The sequence below is a fragment of the Falco biarmicus genome, chromosome 8 (genome assembly GCF_023638135.1).
Source record: "Falco biarmicus isolate bFalBia1 chromosome 8, bFalBia1.pri, whole genome shotgun sequence".
NCBI lineage: Eukaryota > Metazoa > Chordata > Aves > Falconiformes > Falconidae > Falco > Falco biarmicus.
This window is the reverse complement of record NC_079295.1, coordinates 6,785,821-6,808,168: the sequence shown is the minus strand read 5'-3', so window position 1 is coordinate 6,808,168 and position 22,348 is coordinate 6,785,821. Positions and strand designations below refer to the sequence as shown.

Below are 22,348 nucleotides of genomic sequence, written 5' to 3'. Positions count from 1 at the left end.
TGGGATGTGTCCGTGCTTCTTCCTTCTTTCTAACCATGCATTTTGCTGTCTCCTGGCTCCCTAGTGTTGAGGTCCAGCATAGGAGAAACTTGGGATAAAACCTGCATGCCCTGACGAAGTTGGGTTTTTTTCATCTGTCCCACAAGGTGCTGCATCAGGGAGCGCAGCTGGGGTTACCGTTCTTGGCGCTGGGAGGCTGCATCTCCGTGCATCCCCAGATGCAAGAGGATGTTGACGAACAGGAAGAGTCCACAGGAAGGCTGCTAAAACCTGCGGCAGCTGGAGTATGCGGTGTATGAGGAGAGGAGGGGAGAGCTGGGCTTTCTCAGCCTGGAGGAGGTGAAAGAGGGATCGAACTTGCCTTTCGCTGCATAAAAGGCATCACAGGGAAGGCAGAAGTGGGCCTTTCGGAGGTGCACAGCAAAAGCACAGGAGGCTACAGGCACAACCTGCCACAAGGGCTAAAAGAGAAAATGAGGATTAGAGAGAAGAGAGCAGGGCAACAGCTCCCTTGGTCAAGGGCTTCCAGCAACATCCCCTCTCCCTTGAGTCCCTGTCTTGACAAATGAAAAAAAGGATGGAATTTCCTCTTAAGTCCACAGGATCTTGGGACATGGCTGTCCTTTGTCTTGTCTTTGCAGTGACAACACGTGTATGTACAAACGTACGTATGCATGTATATGCGACTGTGGCACCTTTCAGCTGGCGATCTGTGCCAAAGCAGCTTGTTGCCTTGTAATTCTGTATTTTCTGGTGTTGTACCACTGTCTGCTGTTTTCTGGGTTGTAGAGCAAGGAACTGAGCAGAGCAGACCTTGTTACCTATCCCCTTGCACAGGAGAGCTTAGGAGATCTGTATCCTTGGCAGTAATGCTGTTACGTTCCATTTTTAGAATAGATGGAAGGAACGTGCGGGATCAGTTCTCTCTGTCTCAGCGTACAGTGGAAGAAGATGCATTCATCAATGTGAAAATAAGAGCAGAAAAAGTTCTGTGAGATGTGAGAATATCCACAGAGAGTATTGCAATGGGTTTTCTCTCCACCTTCAAGGACAAACATCACGTGTTCTGTGTCTGCTCCCACGCCTTTCGGCAGAGGAGGGCTTGCAGAGGGTGCGAAACCTAAAGCACCGCTGCACTCGCATCCTTTGCACAGCTGCTGCACTCGCAATCTTTGCACAGCTGTCCTAGGAGCCTGCCGCGTTGGGGTTTTATTCAGTGTGTCCCTTCTTGGCTGTGGAGTTCCCTGGCTGCCAGCACAGCCTTTCTGTCACAAGGTGGAGACAGCAGACCGGTCTGTGACCAGAGCCAGCTCTCCAGATCCACGCGGGGCCTGAGCAGCTGCCTCCTGCAACCAGCACTGCAGCGGGGCTTGCAGGTACATGTAAAACCAATCAAAGCAACCAGCGCAATGCTGCTAGTGCGTGTGAATTGCTGACAGCGGCTGCGGAGAGCGGGGCAGCGAGGCAGGGCTGATTTTCCCCTCTTGTGGTGTACAGGTTCCTGCTGGGAAGGAAAGGCTTAATGGCTACCAGGCGTGTCCGTGGGGCTGCCGTGTGGCCTTGTAAGGGTGAGCACCAGGCTTCTGCTGTCCCCAGCACTGGGGAGCTGGGGTCCACCCCCGGTGGGGGCAGTGCTAGCACCCACAGGGCTCACCCAGCAGCAGGGCTCAAGGCTACAACCACGTAGATGGAGGACGCACGCGTGCAAGTCCCTAGAAGTTAGGGACCCACGCACTTGGGATTTGAGTAAATGACTGCAAAATAAATACCACTTTCCAAGAGCAGCAGCAGCAGTTGCGCAGCCCCCCGCAGCCAGCCGCAAGCCACACATCCACGCCAGAGCTGCAGACCCGTTGGGTATCTTCTCGCCCTCCCCTCGCCCGTGCTCCGGGCAGCGGTGACGCTGCACATCACCCACCGCACCCAGGCAGCGGGCTGCTGTCCCACGGGCAGGGAGGGCAGCTCCCACCTCCAGAGCTTCCCCCTCCCAGCTGCAGGCACCGCCACCCCCAGCAGTGCCGTGCGTCCCCAAGCGTGCACATCCTCCCTCCCTCCTTTTCTCTTTGCAAAAGCTGCGATTTCAGAGATCAAGTTGGCAGCATCACGTAAATACCCTCCGCTCCCTTCCTCGCTAGCTCTTCAGGATGTAACCAAACCCACCATTTTAGGGACACACATGGTATTTTGTGACATTTCACTTATTTTTTCCCCCTGCCACTAGCCGTATCAATATACAAAAACAATGAGGAAACTTAGCAATGATATAGCTCTTTATATTTTCAAATCTCTGTACAAACATTAATTAAACAAAGCAAGGTAGTATGCAAAACAGTCATTGCTTAGAATAATCGACCGATGGGTTGTGCTTCAGCAGTGACACTGGGATGGGAACAAGTGTGCTGTAAGGAAAGACACAAACCAGAGGTAAAATGAGGTCTCGTCTTCAAAATTGGGGTTATGAATGGAGAAAGTAACTGTTGAGGACAGTATCTGAGAGTGTTCTTTAATATCCTTACACCAGGTTGGTAAAGCTAATGTATTCACACCATCACACAGGAAGATTGGGGAAGAGTAACTGCTTAATGCAAATAATATACAGCAATATATATATGTATGTATAAATATATATTCACACACACGTTTGATCTAAAATTTGTTAAAGACGTCTCAGCCGACCTACAACAAAAATGATATCGGTATGGTAACGGTGAAGGTATTAAAAATGCAAAAAATACTGCAGTGACCTTGACTGGGGATCCTTCCCTTCAGAGAACAGAAATTCTTTAAATTGTTACGCCTGACAGCAAACACGGCTCTTAATTTCTCCTCTCTGGAATGACTGAAGAAAACCAAACACAGCTGCCCATGAAACTCATTCCTGCACACGCAGATGCTGTTGGCACTATTAACTGTCCGTTTGTGGACAGGCAAGGGGACAGACCTTTGGCTGCAAAGGTTCTGAAAGACACCACATGTTGACGTGATCCAAGGAGAAAGCTCAGGTCCTGTCTGCTCTGCACCAGCGCCGACAGGTTCAGCATTTCAGCTGCAGCTCGTTTTTTACGGCCCCTGTCAGTCTGCATCACTCCTACCACGACCCGCTCCACAGAAACGACGACAGGAGAACTTTTGATCAGAAGCACCATCACAGCTTAGGCACATGCTGCTAGCAGATGTACTTAGGGAAAAGCAGGCCTTAGTTTTATCTACCTGGGTGTGTTTTAGGGGCAAATACCTGCCTAGTGATGAAGCACCACACATCCTGCAGCTCTAAGTACCCAACCCGCCCACCACAGCGACCCACGCAACCTTATTCCCTGGGGGGTTGACCCAAAATCGCTGCGGATACTCCAGAGCAGTTGTTTCCATCAGGGATGGGCGGCGAGCTCAATGCACGCTAACAGATTTCCACACAGCTAGGGCCGCCTGTGCTGCCACATCTCTGGGAAAGGCCGTGGCTGGGAGGAGCCGCTGCTGCCGAGCGGCCAGTTCGTTTGGCCCGTACTCCCCGTCTCCTGCCCAAGGGCCTCTTCAGCGGGAGGGAGCAGGAATCCCATCCCACACCATCATTTCTGCTTTAGGAACCAAAGAAACCGGCAATTTCAATTTCTCTCCCTTCCTCCTCCTGCTGCAGCCAGATGCTGCCTCAGCATCAGCACCGGCCCGAGCCCCTGGCGGGACAGGGACCAAGCCCCGGCCACCGCGCTGGGGTGCAGCGGGGCCCTGCCCCGTGGCACTGTGCTCAGCATCCCTTCCACAAGCCACAACATGTCCCTTTTCACTACTGTGCCTCCGTCACCTCCAGGTAACCCTGGGTTAAACATCAACTCCTCTCCCAACAGGAGCGCGCTGAACAAAGACGTGATCTTTTAAACTCAATGGAAATCACTTAGTATTAGAAAAACACCCCAAAGATAGAAACCACACGGCAGTTCTGAGACAGGATAATTGTATTTTATACGTTTTATTTCTGTGGGGGTTTAGGTTTTAAATAACATTAGACATTTTTGTTCTGACTGTATACCTGAACTGCAGCTCTTCTTCCTTTTTGGTAAACTTTGGGATAATTTTCACAGTGGACAGTTTATGATGATAAAAATGCAAAGAATTCCAAGTGCAGCTTCTCTACAAGCACGAGCCTTCCAAGCATTAAAGCTTAATTGAAGGAATGGCAAGAATAATCTTAGCTATTTAGAAAACCACTGATATTTAAGAAAAAAGAAAAAAAATATATATATCAATTATGTGGTGACCACGACTAAGCAATTCTTAGAATTGATTCTCAGTTCCTGGGTGGTTATTTTTAAAAAGACAGCTTGGTTTCAAAAGGCGGCACTCGTCTTCCGCAAGACACACACTGCTTCGTGCTACCCAGCGCTCCGAGCCCACAGCTTTGTCTCATGCGCTTTCTCACTGAGAGAGCAGGATGAGACGTGGTTTTGCCCCTTGGGCAGCCGGCACTCTGAGATAGCACAGACCCGGACTGATGAAATGCAACACCCACTCCAAGATCCTTAGACTTTCAGCTGCAAGTTATTCTAGATTTAGAGGATGTACAGAGTAATAACACACGAAAGTCTTCTACTCCTGAGTTTCCTATGCAGTAACCGGTCACAAAAAGATTTCTCTAAGACGAGATCGCAATTGCCAGCTGTACGGGAACCCCGCTGCTGTACACCCCTAAGCACGCAGAGTCACAATTACCATCACCAGCTACACGAGGGCAAGCGGGGGCCACCACAGCTATGCAGACATCTACGCCGTTGGGGGAGAACGGTCGCTAACGAGCTCCTACACACGATACACTTCACATACAAGTGGTAAGAAATAATCTATAGTTATTACCAGGTCCTGAGTACAGCCATAATCGATATTTCAAGTGTTAGCTTTTAGGCCCAAATTTTCTTAAAACGATCCTGCAGAACATATATATTTCAAACATCTATATTTAAAATTATCTATTTTACTAACCTACAAACTTTATTATAGCTAGACTGTCATCTGGAGAAAAACACCTTAAATTAGATTTCAAGTATTCATCAACATTAAAGTTGTTACTCTTTAAGTCCTTTGAAGATCCTGAGACAAACACTCATAGTCAATCAAAAATAAGGACAAAATAATAATAATAATTAAAAGAAGCCAAGCAGCTCCCAGAGCAGCATTGCAAGTCCCTGTGCAGGCCAGCTTCCACCCCCCCAGCCCAGGCTTTCCAGCCCCCCAACCCGCCGGGCAGACGCGCAGCTCCCGACAGAAAGGTCGGTCACAACACTGGGCAGCTGCCAGAACCTGAGTTGTCTTATCTTTCGCAGTTGCTTAAAATTATATACATCGCTATCCGTTCGTGCTCGGTGAGGGTGATTTGTGAGGAGTACGGGAGCGGCAGCAATCGCAACTCTGCCTCCCAACTCCCTTCCCAACTTGTGCACATTGAACTGCACAAAAAGTAACAAGCAGGCGAAGGAAGCCAAGCGGTGTTTTATTGACTCCCGGAAGACAGATATGGATTGCATACAACCCTGGAAAACTTCTTCCTTTTTTGAAATCCTGGAATTATAAACAAGAGAACTCATTCCTCATAAATGACCTGACACCATTCCTTCATCAAAAGGTTTTGGCATGGAACGTATTTTCTTTACAGTTTAATTTTTATCGTTCATTCAAACGGCTTAAAAAACTATGTCTATAATAATAATACTTAAATATATTGCTCATATTTGTGACTTCATAAAAAAAATAGTTTGAGCTAATACTTTCCTAGTCATCAAAAAAACCCAGAGAGACACCAACTTTTGAATGAGCACTTCAGAAAGATGGGTAAAAATAATTTGCTGGAAATTATCAACAGACTCCATTAATCAATAGACTGAGCCCCTTAAAAGAGTGTATTTCCTCTAACAGCAGTAATGATCTCAAGGAAACGCGCACGGTACGACCAGCTTTCCCTCGATCCTGCAGAAACATATGCACGTCCTCAGCTACAGCCACAAACAGAATTTCTGCAACACGAGCGAGACAAGGTTGATCTCAAAGGCAAGATGCCTGAGCGCTTGTAAAATCTGACCACACACAATTAAATGCCTTTTAGTTTTCGAATAGGTCAGCCTAAGCCTCAGTCAGATGACAACCGCAAAAGCCTTGTCGGGCTTGCAGAGGCCATGGGAGCACTTTTGGGTTCAATGAGAAGCCGACAGGATAGCTTAAGTCACCAACAAAGCTGAATAACACCGCCTGTCTATTGCAGCTTGCAACATTTGTTCCTCCGGCATCTGGAAAAGGCAGTAACCTCTGGAAGCATCAGACTTTTCCAAGGGGATCACCAGGCCACAAACTTGCTCGCCTTCCCAGAGCAGTGCTCGCTATTACCCACAATACCACCAAAACCGCATTGTTTGCACCTCAATGCGTTACTTCTGAGACACTAACCCAGAGGTTTCAACTAATGCACAAGTAATTTGTGAGCTTGATCATTTTTTGAAGTTGAAAACATGTTCCTACTTGAGCAGTAACACAGCAGCACATCTCCTTGGCATTGGCGATTGGCCAGAAGTGGTTTGACATCAAAGTCTCCAGCACCCCCCAAGTGTTTTCTAACCCCCTGGAGATGCTGGGGCTGAGGTACGGTTCGCTCCAGTCACAGCTTTGTGATACACAGGCTTTGGCCGTGAAGCTGGCTGAAGGAACCCACGCTCCACTCCACAGCCTCCGCGGGTGCGATGGCACAACTCTAAACGGGAACTCTGACCCAATGTGGGTCTAAAAAAGTAACCCTTGGTTTGACTTCAAAGCACGGACCAGCCCGCTGATCTGCTGTCCTGTGAGCATAGGCAAGGGGCGGTGGAGCGGAGGGACGGGAACCAGCAGCTGGAGCAGTGGGTGCACCAACTTGGTTTTGTCAGGCAAACTCTCGTGTCATGAAGCATCACCTTCATACTCGCAAAGGGAACATGGAAGATCTCGGAGATGCTCTTCGGAAAGCACAGGTGATACCTGGATGGGCATGAGCCAAGGGACGTGTTTGGACGCACGCCATGTGAGCAGAGAAGCGACACCGGACACTGGCTCATCTGCTCCTAAATGTCACGTACTAAAAAGTGTTTTTAAAAATGCCTTCTACACACCAGTTAATTAAACTGATCTCACAACATTTCCCCCTTCTATCTTATATTTTTACATAAAGCAGAAGTGTCAACACCTTCAGGAAAAACACCTTTCTAAGTAATCATCACAGCAAATGAAAGCATGTTTGAGAGCAACTTACCTAGTTAGTTTCATGAAGACCATCACACACGTAAAGCTAAAACGCAATGAAATCTCAGAGACACAACAATTTGGGTGAAAGCAGATAAGAGCTCACAGGAAAGAAGTTGTAACAACTTTTTGTCCGTACAAGAGCTTTTCATTTCTGACAGGAGAGCAATTAATACCCAGCAAGTGACTGGTTTTGGCAATTCAGGCTTAGTGCCCTTAAAATGAGCAATTTAAAGTTGTCATATTACTGTTACAGTTACGATTGTATTCTGATGAGTTCCTGGGATATACAAATCACCTACTTCTAAACAGGTTTCTGCACGTTATAGACTAAACTTCTTAACTTACAAATAATTATTTTGCTGTTTCCAGTTTACAATGGTAAAAAAAAATGAAGACTTCACAATGTGTGTAAATGGGAGGTAAATGTATTTTTAAAAACAGAATAAAAAGCTGCATGTTAAAAACTGGGTCACAGACTAATAAATACATACATCAAAGACATGAAATTTTCAGCAGCTGGTTTTAAAGAGCAAGGAAGTGGGGAAAAACTAGCTGTCCAGACTCCACTCTGGCTCTGTGATCTATACGCTAGAAATATCTGCAGTTCAAAAACAAGTTAACAGAGGAGTAGAATCAGCTTTGTCGCCTATTTTCTTTTAAAAAAATTAAGCTACTTCCTAAAAGTGTGGTGTAAAACCTAGAGAAACTTTCATTTCTTCACGCACTTGATGACACTGAATTAAAAAAAGAAATTATTTTAACCCAGAAAAAATGAGTCATTGTATAGTGTAAGGACAGCCTTACTGCTAGTTTTCTACAGTAAAAGTATTTCTAGAAATACACCAGAAATTACTTTCCCATAACAAAATATACAATTATGTGTCAGATCATTGAGTTTCAATACTTAGGCAAAACAGAAACAGTTACTATGAAGTTTCAAAAAAAAAAAAAAAAAACCAAAGGGAAAAAAACCCAACTCCAAACAGTAAAAAGATGTTTTGACCACTGTGGAGATGCCAGAAAGCAGTGCTGGACACCAGGAATTTCCAGAACAACTCCCTTTCCAAAGTGATGTGCAGTCTGTGAATTAGACCGTGAGAGAAAACTGATCCTGTTCTATGGGTTTCTCCACCCAGGCTCCAAGTCCTGCCTTCAGGAATGCTTTAAACAAACACTCTTTGGCAGTTTGATACTCAGTGGCTCCTTGCTTGGTTTCGTGGTACAGGTTAGGCTTGAGGATCTTTGAGCGCAAGCTGGAGGAAAGCTGTGTGGTTTAAAGACGAGAAAAGAAGAGAGACAAGAACCTATTAAGCCAAAGGCTTTGAAAGTGACAACTATTATTAAAGCAAGGTAATGAACTACTTAAACCAAATGTTGAGGCAAAGGCAGACGTGTACAGGACTGCTCCTGCCAGCCGTCATGGTTCTGCACCCAGCTGCAACGCCCGCCTCTCACAAAGCGTGTCCTTCCGCAGCAGCCACGGCACAGGCACTGCGCACGCCCCTTAGCCCCGCTAGCCTGCGCTTTGCTGTCTCCAGATTATCAGCTTCCTTTGGTGGAAGAAATCTAGACACTCCAAAGCCATTGACAGATACTTTCTTGGAGCTTTTCTTTCTGAGGGGCCAGGGCGAGACCTCTGTAGGTTCGACTGCAGTGAAACGGGGATTATTCTTCCAAATAAATTAAAATGAGAAGGCAAGCTCAAAAAAGAGAGCACCTTTTGTTTCCTTAGCTATAGATCAAGGATCATTATATCCTTGCATGCATTTTGAACGAGACATCATCAAATTAAAGAATAAGCTAGACAAATGCATTGTTCTTTTCCATTACCACATGGAGCAGTAGCTAACATCAGGCTTAGCTTAAAACAGATTCAGAAAATGGCTTCTGGATATAGAAAGCAGCACACACAGGTATTTAAGTAGTAAGAAGTGGAAAATCTAGCACTCTGGAAGACATACCTTTGCATGAATACGCATCCAGCGGCTGTAAAAAGCATGCTTACAAAGGCGAGATGCACGACCCATTTCATCTTTGCCAGTTGTAGCATTAATAACTTCTAGACCAGTGTCTCCTACTGTCCAGTTCACACTGAAGTTCGGTGCTTTCCCTGGTTGACGGGCTTCTGCATTGCTAATACCTGAAAGAAAAGTGATGTTTAATGAGAATAATAAATACTAACTCTTGATTTTTGTTTTTATTGGGGACTAAGCGATACAGCTACTAAAATCACACTGCTAAGCAGTCTTACAGGCAGCCGTTTTATTCCAAGGACATTCTCCTGCAGATTTTTCACTGACTTGTGGAGATATCGCCATGCACATCTCATTCTCAATCTGGCTAAAGTGCTGTCTCCTTGTGTCCTTCCTAGCAGGGCAGGTGTGCATCGCTGGAGCCAGGAGGAACTAGCCCCCTCAGCGGAGGAGATCCTGCAAAGCAAGGGCCCATGGGCACAGGAACACAAGTGCCTTGCCACATTAATCCCAGGAGGATCTGGTCTTGCTTATAGGGCAAACCAATGGACTAACTGAACAAATTAATCTGCAAATAATTGTGAAGCAGAAAAAAGTTGCTCTGCTCCTGCACAAGAAACCGCCCCTCTCAGAGTCCACTCAGTAGCAGGATGAGCAAGTGTAGGGAAGAGCAGATACTGTGAGGTTTTGACGGTTGTAACTCTCCGATCAATTCCCTGTCACTCTGCTGTGTAAAAAATTAGGTGCAGGTTGCTTATCTCATTTCAAAACGGGTGTGAAACTACGAACCCTGGTCATGTTTCAACTCACATCTACAATTCTGCCAAAAAAAATGGAGTACAGTCTTATTTGGAGAGGTTGTGCTTATTTAGAAGTGCCTACAATGTGCTTTTTCACTTTCTGTCATAAAAATGGAGTGAGGTCAGAGCAGCGGTACGAGACAGCAGGCTGCCTTGCAGACCAAGATGTGAAGCTGCCTACATTTCAGCAGCTGTCGAGTGTGCATCGTTAAAAGCTACCACTCTGTTTCCTATTTCTCATGGACTATGCTGGGGCATGGTGTGACTAGCACAGGCAGCAGCACCGATGCTGTGGGCACCCAAGTGAGACAAAGCCAGTCCCATCCTCTGTATCCTTCACAGAACCCCCAAACTGGCAGACATTTGAGTCTTTCAGCATAAATCCAGCTGTGCTTCAGCTGCCTACCCATTTTACATGCCCATTGCTACTTACAAAGCCCAGAAATGGCAAGCCACAGGACTCAAGAGGACTCGGATCATTTTGCTCAGATGTTAAATTGTGCAACACCTCTCAACTACGTCTTCATCTCTACTGATGGAGAAGCAAAACACCAGCAGTCTAACCCCAGTGTGAAGCGAGGCTGGCTGGCTGCCTGCCTGCCCAGCCTGCCTAGGGCAGGATTTATTCCCCCCCAGCACTCCAGCACTGCAGAGATATACTGTATATATGACCACAGCACCGTGCTTAAAGATGACGGCAGCTGCTGCCATCCGTGTGCACCTCCTCTCTTGCATGTGCAGCCGGATGGCGCTCGGTGCTCACAAGCAGCAGCCAGGACCATGGGTCTGGGTTGTGCATGCTATGGAAAAGCTGAGGAGCACATCGGTTTTAATCCTGCAGACATCACAGGATGGCAAAATTCTACCTTTAAGACGTCTCAGTTGTCTCACCAGCAAAGAACAAAGGAACAGGGCATTTTTTTTCTTTCCAATAAGATCCCATTTTTACTTTAAAACAACTCTGAGAACCTATTTCGAATCTACTCTGAGGTTATGCTAACTCCTACACTTTATAATATCTAGTAAATTTGGATAAATTGCATGTAAACATTACAGCAGGATGTATTTCTTGCTGATATTTGAAACACAAAAATCTAATAAACAAAATTAAGCCAACCTCAGGCACCCGAGCACTGGCTCAGCACCAGTCTCGTGGCACCTCTGGGCCAGTGTACACAAGACCTATGAGGTCTAAACGACACACTGAAATTGTTTGCTTACTATAATCAATTCCCCATTTAATAAATAAACAAACATTTTGAAATATCAATCATATTAAACTCCCTGAAGCTGTTGTATTTTTACGTTTGGTTTTTGTCAACCTGGTCACTATGACTGATAACCAGTAATTAAGTGAATAAGTAAATAATAAAAAATAATCCTATCATTCCCTATTTTCTTAAAATATAAGCTGAAAAAATCGAGAATCAGAACAAAAGTTTCGTGAAGAGCTCTTTCCAGACTTCTTTTAGGAGAGATGCATCCAGAAGCTGAAGTACAGCAGGATGACACAAATCTACGCCCAGCGATCTGCAAATTGGTGAGCGGGGATGTGGGATTCACACACTGACCGACCCAAGAGGGAAGACAGCGGTCCCTGCTGAGCAGGTACCACCAAGAATCTCAGGCAAGCAATACCTGAGGAAGACCCAGCAAGAACAGGGCTTTATGACAAGAGCTGAAAAGTCCTCATCATAACTTCCACAGTCGTTCCGAGCGGCTGGCAATGACCATGCACGTCACGCCTCCTGAAAACCGGAGCTGCTCATGCACAACACAACTTGTCCTGTGCCACTGAAGTGCAAACACTGCCGCTCCATGAGCCACACAGCGTGAAGCTTGCACCTAATAAATGGTAAATTCTGGGTGCATACAAAACGAATCTCAGCTCTGAGTCTCCAAAAGCGTATCAATTCAGGCTGCTTTTGTTACACTCATGTGTAACAGACCCATGCTGACAAAACTCTTAGAAAAAAAAACTTCTGAGGCAAGAGAGCAAAGAAATTGCTGTCACACGACAAGCAGGTCAGTCATATTCTTTCTTTAATTTAATGATATCTGTATTACTACCTTTGCTTTTGTTCCGTATGCTACTGAACAAGTACAGGGATCAGATATAGTTCATCCAGTACTGCAAGACATCACTTGCTCCTTGAGCCTGCTTCTGCCCCATCAGCTACTCAGAGACCTGGGACATCACAAACACCCACACAAACAAATCAAATAAAGATGAGGAAGCTGAACATCCAGTATGCACCACACTCCCGTGGCAATTACACAACTGCATTCCTTAGGTTATTTTGATGAATTGAATAAATTAAAAAACAAAAAAAACCAAACATGAACAAACTCAGAATTTCAAATAGACTTAAATAACAACACCCTGTTCAGCTGATTAATTATCTGCATGAACCCTGGAGATATGGCAAAATCACTGAAGGTAGATCACGGGTAGCACAGACAGGGAATAAAGGTCATCTCAAGAGCAAAATGACTTTAGGTGGATCATACCTTCCCCCTAAAAATCTAGACGTGAACATAGCACGATAAGTTGAAACTGGTAATGGGAGAGAAAGCTAGGATAGAAAATAAAATATATTAATTCTCCTCTGAAGACTGATCTAAGCTATTTAGAGAACACTGCTCAGAACTTATTGTTGAACATTATTATAATGGGGTATAATAAGCACAAGCAAAGGTCACAGCTCTTTGTGCTAGTGCTTATGTAAATAATAAAGCCTGACAGTTCTTTGTGGGCACAGTTCAAAAAAGCTTCATTAAAAAGGAGAAAGAGCTGAAAACCACCAATATGAACAGGGGGATAAAGTACCAAGGAAACAGCCAAAAGAAAATCACCAAAGGTTCTGCAGAAGGATTTAGTTTTGTTTAAAAACATATTTTAAAATGCAAATGTAGACAGCAGCCAGAGGAGTGCTGAAGCATAAACATTTATAATAACCACTCTTGCTGTGGTGGCTGAAGTCTTCTTGCATGCAAAAAATGAATGAATGTGTTGCAAAAAGGGCGGGTGGGTTCCCAGGCTGGAGCCCCTCTTCGCAGGCAACATGCCATGGGAACCGACACAAAGTGAGGTGCCAGTGAAAAGCACTCGTAGGGTACGTGTGTGAGGTAAGCAAACACTGGCTACGGCACCCAGACAACACTGCACCACATTCAAGGAAACTAAGGATGAGGCAGCAGGAACCGCAGCCACGGTACGTATCTCTCCTCTCAAACCACGCAAGTTCTCCAAAACAAAAGGTGGCCAATGCAACTCCAATTGTTAAGGAGTTTAGAGGGGTGCCAGGGAACAGTCAATAAACATGACACCTGCACCAGGAAAGCTGCAGGACCTGCCATACCACCCCACTGGGCACAGATGTAAACACAGCAATACTGAGAAAGACTCCACAGAAAAACGCCCTAGTAACTGAAGACCAGAGGTGGCCAGTGTGACACCAATTCCTGAAGAGCCCAGGGTGCACGAGGCCTGTCTGTTAAATGTCTACCTTGAAAACTGACTTAAGGGACACCTGGAAGGAGATGGTGACCTTGGGAAAAGCCAACACAGCTGGAGACCCTCAAGCTTTGTGCAGACCTGGAAAGTGTGAGAGAGAGAGAGAGAGAGAGAGAGAGTGTGTCTGTGTGTCTGTGTCTGTGTCCGTGTGTCTGTGTCTGTGTCTCTCTCTCTGTCTCTGTGTCTGTGTGTGTCTGTGTGTGTCTGTGTGTCTGTGTCTGTGTCTGTGTCTGTGTCTCTCTGTCTCTGTCTCTGTCTGTCTGTGTCTGTGTGTGTGTCTGTGTGTGTGTGTGTGTGCGCGCGCGCACGCGCGTGTGTAAAAACACGGTAAGACTGGATGATGATACTAAATTATTTTAGAAGATAAATAAGGACTTGCAAAGACTAGCAGAAAAAAAGCTTACAACATTGGGTGACGGGACAATAAAAAGGCAGATTAAATTCCTCACAGATAATAGTAGGTAATACATACGAAGAAAAAACAAAGCAATTTTGCATAAGGAGTGCTGGACTTGGATATTAGCATTCAGGAATGAGAATTTCGTTTCTAATATTCAGTTCTACCGAACAGTCAGGTCAATGATCAACAGTAATCAAAGGAAACAAGCTGAATGTTAGGAATTATTACTGAAGGATCATGGAACTGAACAAAATATCGTGATGCCACCATATAACCCACTACTGCTGCTTTATCTTGAGTATCAGGTGCTGCTCTGATCTCACTCGCTCAAAAACACAATTGTAAAATGGATGGGAAGATTCTTACGTAGAAGGGTCTCCATGCAAGGAACAACAAAAGCAGACTAAGATTTTTCAGCTTGCAAAAACAGGACTTGTGTAGGAATATTGCAAAGGTAAAGAAAACTGAGCGCCGTGACAACTGTTTATAGCCTGTACCATACAGAGCACTGAGGAATATCTAATTGAATTAGCAGAAAAGAAATTCCACTGCATGAATCTTTCTAAGTGCTACAGCCCTCCTTACTAAAGGAGGCTGTGGATGGTGAAAAGTTGAAAACAGTTCAAAAAACAAAACCAGGTGTTTATGAATGAAAGATCCATTAAGGTTTTCTAAACACAAAGATTCTCACCACCTGACTCGGGATGTCCCTGACACACAGGGAATTACGCTGCGATTCTGAGGACACCTCTGCAGAGGCTTACTATTTCCTTTTGCTTTTCACTGCCTGCCTACCTACCTGTGAAAAAGAGTTCTGGGCTGGATGGATTGTACCTTAGGATCTCGATCTTACCTAATAAGTTCTCATGCTGGTGACAAGATAATCAGCAGATGCGACAGTGCTCCAGGATGTTTCAGACAAGAACTGAAATAGGAAATACCTGCCAGCAGCACCACGGGGAACGGGTCAAAACTGCCAACAACAAAATTTCTGACAATACTCTGGTAAAAGACAGGGAGCTCCAGAGAAACTAAAGCATAAGAAACTATCAACTGACTGGACATCAAAACAGGGAAAACTTTACCTGTATTAATATTATAATCACCACTAAGAGAAAAGGCATTGTCCACAAAAGCAGACACCGCGGGAGGGTTCGGGGCTCGGGTGAGTAGCTGTTGCAGACAGGAGAGCACGTCAGGGCTTAGCCTGCCGTCCGCTTTGTGCTCAGAGCCCCAGCAGACACCATCAGCCCAGGTCCTCAGGCATCTGAGCACACCTACCAGCAACAGGAACCGTAAGGACAGATGCCTGATAAAATTTGGTTCACGCTAGCTGCTGCCAGTGAAGAAAAGCTTGTCTTTTATATGCAATGGGCTCTCTTACATTTAATGACTTCTGCTCTCAAGGATTTTCATGGGTTGATTCTCTGAACAGATTATCTGCTGACCTCTGCCACCCTACTTCCACCTGGGTGAACCCTTTCATGCCCACCTCCCACAATGGCTCCAAAATGTCTGTGCAGATTACCCTGCAGACTAGCACTTTGTTACTGGCCGACTTATACAATCATCCTCATTCTATTTGATTGAGAAATCCATCCCTTTTCAGATTATTCTAGAAATTAACATGATTCAAAGTTGTCTTCTCTTCAACTCAGTGAGAGTTCATGTGCCCTCAGTGCTGCAAGTGCAAAAAGCATCCCAAAAGGCTGGGTCCTGCAACCAAAAGGCTTCCAAGAGTCATCACAAAGAGGGAGTTTTCTACCAGCATAGGGGTTTCTGGCATCCCCTAGCTGAAAACCAACTACTCTGATATGCACGTCCACATTTAACTTGCTGGGCGAAGGAGGTGTAAGTAGAAAATCTTCTATGAGGAAAAGCTGATTTATAGCAATAGGTAACAATAACTCCGTTTGACTTTGACTTAATGCAATTGTCCCTGCAGACATAAAACTTGTTTTATGAGAGGAAAAAAACCCCAGTTTTTACAGTACTTTCTCAGCTAAGAAGGTGAGACAGCGAGGAAGGACAGCTATTTCTCTTTCAGTTCACGGCAGAAATGAGTCACCATCACACAGTTGTGTGTGTGGTACCAGGAGGAACATAGAATTGGGGACAGGTATTTCTGCGGTGCTTATTCCAGGTAAGAATCCACTGTAAAATGTATGAATCAAAGAGCAGATGGGTAGCTACATAAATGCCCCAGCTGAACCCAGCAGCATTGGTCAGACGACTAGCTTTCAAGGCTGAACTAGTAGAAGAAAACCCATCAACACAATTCTCCCCCCAACCTCCCAAACAAGCTCCCCATACTTTTTTGAGACGTGCATTTCCATGAAAATTCAATAGCTGAGAACATTTCTGAACCCTCTTTACTGCTCAGCAAGTCCTGGCTGAACTGTTTAAACAGAAGGTCTACTTCATGGCAAATAGATGATCTCAATATTGCAGAAAGATATCTTTTAAGACGACAAGGTACTACTATCTGTTGTGAAAAGGATAAAAAACTCCTCCCACCCCACCCCAAACCTGCTGTCTTGAAGAATTGATAAAAATTCCCCCAAATTAGGCAGAAACAGTCCATACATCAGCTACTATGCCCATACAACTATTAAATATTTGGTACTGTGAGTGTTGTAACTGTACTTACTTGCTAATATAAGGACAAATACATTGCTTAACATTTTTATATGTCCTGGTTCAGGGAATCCTTATTAATTACCTTTCTTATCTAAAGAAATGCTGGTTGGTCAATATGCTCTTCCCCCCACTCCCTCCCTAAATCTATTTTAAAAATTCATGTCAAACCTTAAACACGCTTTAAAATACTGATCTTTTTTTTTCCCCTGGAAAATAAACAGACACATGCCAAAAGCTAAGCTCTACAGAACAAAGCAATGCACACAACGAGAGGGAGGAGAAGAGATTTTAGTTTTAAAGCTTTCACAGCATTACTGTAACTAGCAGTTTTAGAAATGAAGACACCTCAGAACTTTCCTTTGAAAATCACGTCTCAGAAGTTACAACCTTTTAATTCAAATACTGCCATTCCTCTTAGCCCCACGAGACCCCAGGATCAGTGCAAAGCCAAAGAACGGTACTTAAACGTTCAACAGCAGCTGCAAAAGACAACCGCTAACTACACCGGCTGGGGCTTGCCATATTGCTGTCTGTCAGATATGCTTAATACTCTATTAAATATATTCCAAAAGAATGTGCCATCAGCTTCTGAATGCAGTATTTATGCATTAACCTACAAAGCGGAAATTAAAATATGATGATTACTGGGTCATGCAAAGTTGGGTGCCGTGCTAATTAAAGCTAATGCTGCATGCAACAGAGATTGATGATAAAAAGAAAATACAAACCATGGCAGCTGAGATGTTTAGTTGGTTATTGATCTAGAAATTGTGAACCAAATGTGTCTATCTTGGCATACAGATTAATGATGCATCAGTTCAACAAATATCTGCAATGGCAAGAGAAGTGACAGCGAGAGCTAACACACTATTTCATGGGCGGGAAGAGGTTTCACTAAGCTGGGGCCTTCAACTTGCCTCACATATTGCTAGGGCACGCTCCAGGCAGCAGTTACGTGAAGCTGCACCCAAGGTTTCATAACCCCAGTTCTTTCCATCTTTTAACTCATGAAGGGTCCTTGCTATGGTAATGCTGACCGAGTACCTATATCAGGTTTAGACCATAACTTCTCTCTTGTAACCAGAAAGCAGTTTACTGACAGTACATAATTTGCAAGGTTTTGAGAACTGCAAAATCACATTGCTACTGGAACAGACTTAGTTACCGGCACGGCTTTCTCCATTAGATACTTGCCACTAAGTAAAGGTCTGTTGAGTGTATAAAGAGGTGGTAGATCTTCTATCTCTGCTATCCTCTGGTATACGGCTCTGGATAGATGATCCCCATGATATAAACTCCCCAAGATGATGCTAGAGAAGTAAATTGGCTCCACAAAGAGGCTAAGTAAGGCTCCTTGAATACCCAATACGTTCCACCTAAGAGGGAGGGAAAAACAAAACAAAAAAACAAAAAAAACACTTTCTTTTTAATGGAACAAGTAACATCTGCCAGACATAATAGCAGTCAATCACAATGGACCAGACTTTCAACCTTTCCTCTCGACCAGCACATGACTATGGTAGCACACCTGCCAGAATTTCAGAGATCAGCTTACGGGATGCTCAACGAAATCCTGAGTAAGACAATCTATAGCATCAGGTCTACTGTCAGCATCCACAGGATGCAGACTCCATAACTTTACTTCCCCACTAACATGTTTGGTGATGCATTTTCCAGCACCCTAATGCCAGAGAAGGACGGGATCATTCAATTGGAGAAGGTGAAACTGTGAGACCCTCAATCGGAAACAGCAGCTGATGCCTCCAAGGACACCTGGCAGTGGGCAAACCATCCTTCCCAGGACACAGGAGGGGTTGGTCTGCAAGACCTCAGCACCTCATCACCATAAGGGAAGACTTCTCCTTGACACCCTGGCCAAACTGTCCACATTCTACTGCCAGAAAGGACATACGTAGTTGCTTGCAATATCCACGGGCAGGGACAAAACTGAAAATATGCAAAGAGTGCAAATACCCTTTGCTCACTTTAGCTGCTTCATAAACTCCAATCATAAATCTCTGTCTGCATCACTGTGACCTACACTGGATCAGGTCTGGTGGCAGGGATATAGCAAGCATAGGAGCAAAACACTGAAGTTGTTTTTTTGTAACTGCATTAATTTAATCAAGTTTTGGCTCTCAATCTGTATGTAACAGTTATACAAAGTACTTTTTAAAACCTCAGAGTCTCCTGCAGAGTATTTTCACTGTCCTTGCCTCTGAGGTATACTTGCAAACAGCTTGACACTATTAAATAGCATACTTCAAGCACAACTGCAACACCCAGACACAAGCAGCAGGAAACTTTCTTTTGGTGCTTGAATAGAACAGATGCGCATAACGGAAGCTCTCATGCTCATGTAGAATTGTCCTTATTAAAAGGCCCATCCTAAACCGGGTTGCAAGGTTTCCCTAGCAAAACAGGGAACTCGGATGTTGCTAATGGTCTTTCTTGCAGCTTATGCTGGGATGACATGGCTACGCATCGTCATCAGTTCAGGCTGAATACAACTGCTGCACTGCTGCAAAAACTGAACTACACATGTTGGCTACAAGACTTGCAAAATGTTTTTAAAAACAACAGGCAAAACAAAAGTTGCAATCCAAGGAGACAACTTCTTTGCATATCTTTACTGAGGATGAAAATGGAGTCAAAGTGCATTAGCTTACTCACCTGTCATTAAAAAAGTTGGCCCTATCGAATGAGGAAAAATACTGTGCTAATTAAAAATAAGGCATATTTTACATTGAATAAAGACATATTTTGTACAACACTGAAAATGCAATCAGCAACCAAATGTCAAAGTAAAAACATCAAGTGACAATTATTGCTTCCCAAGGCCAAGATGCCTTTCTAAGGACCTTACCATGACTAGGACTTGGTAAGCACAGAGGTATTTCAAGTGCCAAATGAATCACAATACTATTTTCTTGTTATTTGCAGTATTACCTACATCAAGCATAGAGAAGCATATGGACTGCCACAGCCGCAGATAATATTATGGAAGAAACATCTGGAAAGAATTCAAGACTAAGCATTGCAAATTGGGGTCTTACAATTCTATCTGAAACTTGCAGATGCACAAATCGAGCTTCCTTCAGTGAGGCACATCACATTTTACTTTTTAATGGACACTACTTGAGTGACAGATGGACATTTTAAAAAAGGCCAAAGCATTCCTCTGGCAAGCCCTAGCTCCTCAAATAAAACCTCTGCCAGACCTTTTTCTTGGCTTCAGTTTTCAGTATTTCCAGAGCTTGTGTTTTGCTGCTTCCTCCCACAGTTGGTGACCTTCTCTGGCACAGAAAACAAAAGCTGAACTTTGTCTTGCTAAACTTCTTTCGGTTAAAAGAGGAGGAGGAGTGTGGACAAATGAACAAGCTTCTGCAAGGTGAACTGCATGAACTGGTATTACAAAAGGTACTCTGTGACTGCCCACCCGTCTGCTGTTTTGCTGGGGTGTGCTACATCACATTTACCGCTGCAGTACGTGCTCATGAGCACTGGTTTCAGAGCAGCTGACTTGCTGCAAGGACAAGGTTTGCAGAAACCGTTCATACAAGTGAAGCCTCAAGCTCTGAATATAGATCAGGCAGGGTTAGATGGTGGTTAGGTTTATAAAACTAGCTTTAAATGTCAATGGTTATAATAAAAGAACACATACTTGTATCAGAAACTGGCAGTAATGCAGAGATAAACGTGAGACCCAAATGAAGTTCTGCAGGTTGTAACAGAGTCAAAAGGAAGGACTGCATGAAGACTTTCTTGCTGTTCCTTTTTTATACTGTACTTATTTCTGTCAAACAGTAATTTCTCACTTCCATTAGCATGTACACTAAAAACCCCCTTTATAGACATAAACTGAGAACGAGCTACATGAATACCACGCATCAGTTTTCAAAAGGCCACAGGCGTTGACTCCTGAAATGGTAAAACTGCCTTGTCCCTCCAGTTTACACGCACAAGTTGTCAGAATGCATACCAGCAAAAGCTGTCAATCTAGTGTTAATGTTTACTGAAACCACAACTTCTTCTGAAGTTAACGGGCCAAATTCTGTATTTCACTACAAACTGTGAGGTGCAAAGCAGAAAAAGCAAAATTTATTACAGAAAACCTAATTAAAGTCAGCGTTGTCTTTCCAGTGAAACAAATAAGCATAAGACTTTTTTCTTCACTTTAAAACGAGTATCAGAAAAGAGTTAAGTAACTGAAACGACTTAAATCTAGCTTACAAACTCAAACTTTCTGAGGCTCAGATATAGTTTATAACATAGAAGAGAACCTTTCCGGTGCAATGCCTCACTGCAGCACAGTGGACATAGATCCTGGCCACAGCACAGGACTCATTTAGGAGCATTTGATGGCTCAAGAAAGTGGTAACAGAAGACAACTCTCCCATCGCTAACTCAGCAGTTCCAATCTCTCCTGCACTGACAATGGGCAAAATTGCAGAGCTCCCACATAAAATGACCTGATCTTGGGTCTAGTCTTACTGGGCAGACCACAGAGCAGACTGGACCCATGCAGTACCTCTTCACACTACTGAAGGAGGACAATGGCACTACATCTGCAACAGAGAAAAGCACTAAGTATGAGCCTAAGCAGAATACAGGAATGCTGCATCACGTCAACAGGGACACTGAAACGCCTGAAGTCAGGTGTGTCAACTAGAGATTTGCCAAAGGGAAAGAAAAACCTCTCAGCAGACATTGAGATTCCCCCCCCCCCCCAGCGTAAAACTTCTCACTGGAAAAATCTGAGATGGTTGTCTTAGTTGAGCATAAAACCAATGCCTCTTATGACAGTGCTTTTAAGTTACTACAAGAATTTTCTTTCACAATCTTTAAAAAACCTCAAAGTAAGCCTGACATTTAAAATACAAGCTTTTACATCGGTATAAAGCATGAGCCATAGGATTCAGGTCCAGACTGCCAGCACTTAAATACAGGTGCCTTGATTTGAGCTGGGTGTCTAGATCTCATTACAGCTAACGTTGATCTGCTCAGTAGCCGAGTACGACCACGGCTGTTGGGCTGACCAGCTCTCCATCAGCAAGTCGGCCGTCTAAGGGCAGGGAAGCTGGGATACCACGTGTGGATGGGGGATACCTGTGGCCAAACACCAGCCACACGTTCAGCAGTGTGCAATGCTCTTTCAGCTTCAACTCTGCAGTTCTGCAAGTGATACACAGCGTAAGGAAAGGCAACCTGACGTGATGCCAGGAAGTTAAAGCAAAGGCATATTTACTCATCCTGAACTTGCCTTTTGCTTCTGAGCTGCCTTTTGTGAGACAGAAGATCAAAGTCACCAAGCTGTTTGGCTCACTCTACCAGGGGCTCAATGAGGTGACATTTAAGCCCTACCATGTTCGACAAGGCAACAAAATTTCTAACGTTCTTCTAGCAATAAATTGAAAAGTACTTAAGCATGAGAAGGGAAGCAAAAGCTGCAAATCAAAACCACAGCTCTCCTTTTTCCTCAGACAGGGCAACAGACACACTGCAATGGCCCTTACTAGCACTTGGACCGGGAGGTTCGGTGTTCCTATCACTACACATACGAGCTACTGCTGCTTTTCCGGGACAAAGAAACTTTATCTGACTACCTGGCCACCGAGCAGTTCCAAACACTTAAAAAACAAAGAGGATGACAGTCAAAGGATGCTCTAATCTGCTGCTGCTATGAAGCGTTAAGTTGCACCCCATAACTTCCTCAGCGCCAAGTCTGACTGAAGAAAACTGCCTATCACCACCTTGATCCTCC

The 22,348-nt window shown here is 44.4% G+C and overlaps 1 protein-coding gene across 5 annotated transcripts in view; it reads right to left on the bottom strand.

The window, feature by feature from the left end:
- Positions 1-2,257: 2,257 nt before the first annotated feature.
- Positions 2,258-22,348, bottom strand: part of ADARB1 (adenosine deaminase RNA specific B1) — an 87,936-nt gene continuing 67,845 nt past the window's right edge. For 4 of the 5 annotated variants that reach the window (XM_056350094.1, XM_056350092.1, XM_056350091.1 and 1 more), the window contains one exon: positions 17,580-17,960. In XM_056350094.1, coding sequence (XP_056206069.1) covers positions 17,720-17,960 — 241 coding nt within the window. In that variant the 3' untranslated portion in view covers positions 17,580-17,719. Of the gene's footprint in view, positions 8,519-9,215; positions 9,395-17,579; positions 17,961-22,348 lie in introns of those variants that run through there. The other variant, XM_056350095.1, reaches the window with a different exon arrangement.